This window comes from Phragmites australis, chromosome 9 (genome assembly GCF_958298935.1).
Source record: "Phragmites australis chromosome 9, lpPhrAust1.1, whole genome shotgun sequence".
In the NCBI taxonomy this organism is placed as follows: domain Eukaryota; kingdom Viridiplantae; phylum Streptophyta; class Magnoliopsida; order Poales; family Poaceae; genus Phragmites; species Phragmites australis.
Genome location: NC_084929.1, coordinates 15,589,075 through 15,592,251, shown reverse-complemented (window position 1 = coordinate 15,592,251; position 3,177 = coordinate 15,589,075). Strand labels below are relative to the sequence as shown.

Below are 3,177 nucleotides of genomic sequence, written 5' to 3'. Positions count from 1 at the left end.
CCTCACTTAGGTTTCCATTAAGGAAAGCAGTTTTGACATCCATTTGCCATATCTCATAGTCGAAATATGCAGCAATTGCTAGGAGAATCCGAATAGACTTTAGCATTGCGACGGGCGAAAACGTTTCATCATAATCAACACCTTGAATTTGCCTGAAACCTTTCGCCACCAATCGTGCCTTATAGATGTGAACATTTCCATCAACGTCTATCTTTTTCTTAAAAACCCATTTACACTCGATAGTTTTCACACCATCAGGTGGATCGACCAAGTTCCAAACTTGGTTTTCTCTCATGGATTCTAACTCGGATCTCATGGCTCCAAGCCATTTTTCGGAGTCTGGTCCCACCATTGCTTCCGAGTAAGTCTTAGGTTCATCATTGTCCAACAATAATATGTCGCGCTGCCCCGTGGTTAGGAACATAAACCGCTCGGGTGCACGACTGAACCTTTCCGACCGACGTGGGGCTGGTGTCTCGACAACAGGTTCTGCAACATCTTGCATACCGAGTTGTGGTTCAATAGGAGCTGAAACACTTTTAAGTGGTTCCCGAATTTCTTCGAGTTGCACCGTGCTCCCACTAACTCTCTTCGCGAGAAACTCTTTCTCAAGAAAGACACCATTCCGGGCGACAAACACTTTGCCATCTTCCCGGTTATAGAAATAATATCCTTTGGTTTCCCTAGGATACCCCACAAAGAAGCATTTATCAGATTTGGGAGTGAGCTTATCAGACGACAAACGTTTTACATAAGCCTCACAACCCCATATCTTAAGGAAAGACAATCCGGGACGCTTCCCGGTCCATATCTCATATGGTGTCCTCTCTACAGCCTTAGATGGAACCCTGTTTAACGTGAAAGCAGCAGTTTCTAGAGCGTATCCCCAGAAGGACAATGGAAGATCAGATTGGCTCATCATCGACCGGACCATGTCTAACAAAGTTCGGTTCCTCCGCTCGGACACCCCATTCCATTGTGGCGTACCCGGTGGAGTCAATTGTGGAACGATTCCACATTGCCTTAGATGATCACCAAATTCATGGCTCAAATATTCACCTCCACGATCTGATCGCAGAAATTTAATTGTCTTGCCTATATGATTTTGTACTTCATTCTGGAACTCCTTGAACTTTTCAAAGGATTCAGACTTGTGCCTCATTAGGTAGATGTAACCATATCTACTAAAGTCATCGGTGAAAGTAATGAAATACTGAAAACCACCTCTAGCTGTAGAACTCATCGGTCCACATACATCTGTATGTACTAGGGCCAATAATTCATTTGTCCTCTCACTTCGACCAGTGAAAGGCGTCTTAGTCATCTTGCCAAGTAAACAAGACTCGCATGTATCAAATGATTCGAAATCAAATGAATGTAGAAGACCATCTTTATGGAGCTTCTGCATACGCTTCTCATTTATATGACCTAATCGACAATGCCAAACAAAAGTGGGATTCAAATCATTAAGCCGAGGCTTCTTTGTATCAATGTTATAGATAGTTATATCCTCAAGATCCAATATATATAATCCATTTACTAATGGACAATTACCATAGAGCATACCATTCAAAAATATCGAACAACACTTGTTCTTTATTATGAATTCATAACCATCTTCTTCCAAACATGAAGAAGAGATAATGTTTTTGCCCAAGGCAGGAATATAATAACAATTATTTAATTCCAAAACTAATCCTGAGGGTAGCGATAAGGAGTAAACGCCAACGGCCAACGCAGCAACTTTTGCACCATTACCGACGCGAGCATCCAATTCGCCTCTTGCACACTTCCTAGTCCTTTTCAGTCCCTGCAACGATTTGCAAGTATGAATCATTGATCCGGTATCAAATACCCATGAATCATCAGGACGAATAGCAAGATTAATTTCAATAACATTTATACCTGAAGAGGAAGTCTTACTTCCCTTCTTCTTTTTGAGTTCTTCCAAGTACAATTTGCAGTTCCTCCGCCAATGACCAGTCTTATGGCAGTGGTGGCAAGTGTCAGAAGCGGCAGGGCTAGCCTTGGGCTTTCCAACAGGTTTAGGCTTAGAACTCGAGATCTCATCCGAAGTTTTAGCCTTGTCCTTGCGTTTTCTCTTCTTGCTATCCTTTTGAACCATCATCACATGACTAGAGCTCTTCTTAATGCTTTCCTCAGCAGTTTTTAGCATCCCATGCAATTCAGCCATGCTTTTCTCCATGCTGTTCATATGAAAGTTCAAAATGAACGGCTCGAAGCTCGCAGGGAGCGACTGAAGAATTACATCCGTAGCCAACTCAGGGCTAAGGGGAAAACCAAGTTTTTCCAGGCTTTCAATGTAACCAATCATTTTGATCACATGAGGACTGACTGGACTGCCTTCTGTTAACCTGCACGCAAACAAGGACTTTGAGGTGTTGTACCTCTCGGGCCGAGCTTGGTTCTCAAACATGCCTCGGAGTCCCACAATCATATCATGGGCATCCCTGTTCTCATATTGCTTCTGAAGCTCAGAGGACATACAGGCAAGCATGAGGCAGCTAACATCCAGTGAATCGTTGGTGTGCTTCTCATAAGCCCTCCGATCCATGGCAGGAGCATTATCAGCTGGTTCATCAGGATAGGGGACCTCTAGAACATATTCCTTTTTCTCTTGTTTGAGAACAATTCTCAGATTTCTATACCAATCAATAAAGTTTGTTCCAGAAAGCTTCTCTTTTTCAAGAATCGATCGCAAATTAAAACTGGAAGTGTTACTAGCGGCCGGTGCCATGATCTACAACAGAAAATGCAGGTTCAGCACTATGCCTATGTGAATCTTCTATTAAACAATTTAACAAAAGATATTCCACTATATGTGTTTTCCCTCTAACAACATATAGAGGATCAAGATCCATATTCAACTAAGTTCTAGTGAGCTTTGGCATCACTGCTAGAAACTTAGTGACATAGGTAAGCAACGCCTTGCTAATCACATCCATATGTGACTCTTGTTTGTTGGGTGGCATCGAATGCCCCGGCGCCCAACACCATGCCCCAAAGCCCAAAACCGTTTTGATAGCTTTATCAAGTAAACCAATACTATGCGTGTGGATGTCCGACATCCACTCTAACTGGTTAAGATAAATGATGGCACCCTGCTTTGGCAGACCTACCACACAATGATCAAAACCTTTGTAGGTGCAGCTATTG

At 42.7% G+C, this 3,177-nt stretch overlaps 1 protein-coding gene across 1 annotated transcript; it reads right to left on the bottom strand.

The window, feature by feature from the left end:
- Window positions 1-1,579: 1,579 nt before the first annotated feature.
- On the bottom strand, window positions 1,580-2,363 carry LOC133929745 (uncharacterized). Its single transcript, XM_062376528.1, has 2 exons — window positions 1,906-2,363; window positions 1,580-1,810 (listed from the first exon to the last, which is right to left on the bottom strand). The coding sequence occupies exons 1-2, from the start codon at window positions 2,333-2,335 to the stop codon at window positions 1,794-1,796; spliced, it is 447 nt and encodes a 148-aa protein (XP_062232512.1). The 5' UTR covers window positions 2,336-2,363; the 3' UTR covers window positions 1,580-1,793.
- Between the last annotated feature and the right edge of the window lie 814 nt (window positions 2,364-3,177).

Excerpts from the sequence above, each read along its gene's own strand:
- LOC133929745 (XM_062376528.1), bottom strand. The coding sequence starts at position 2,335 with ATGATTGGTTACATTGAAAGCCTGGAAAAACTTGGTTTTCCCCTTAGC.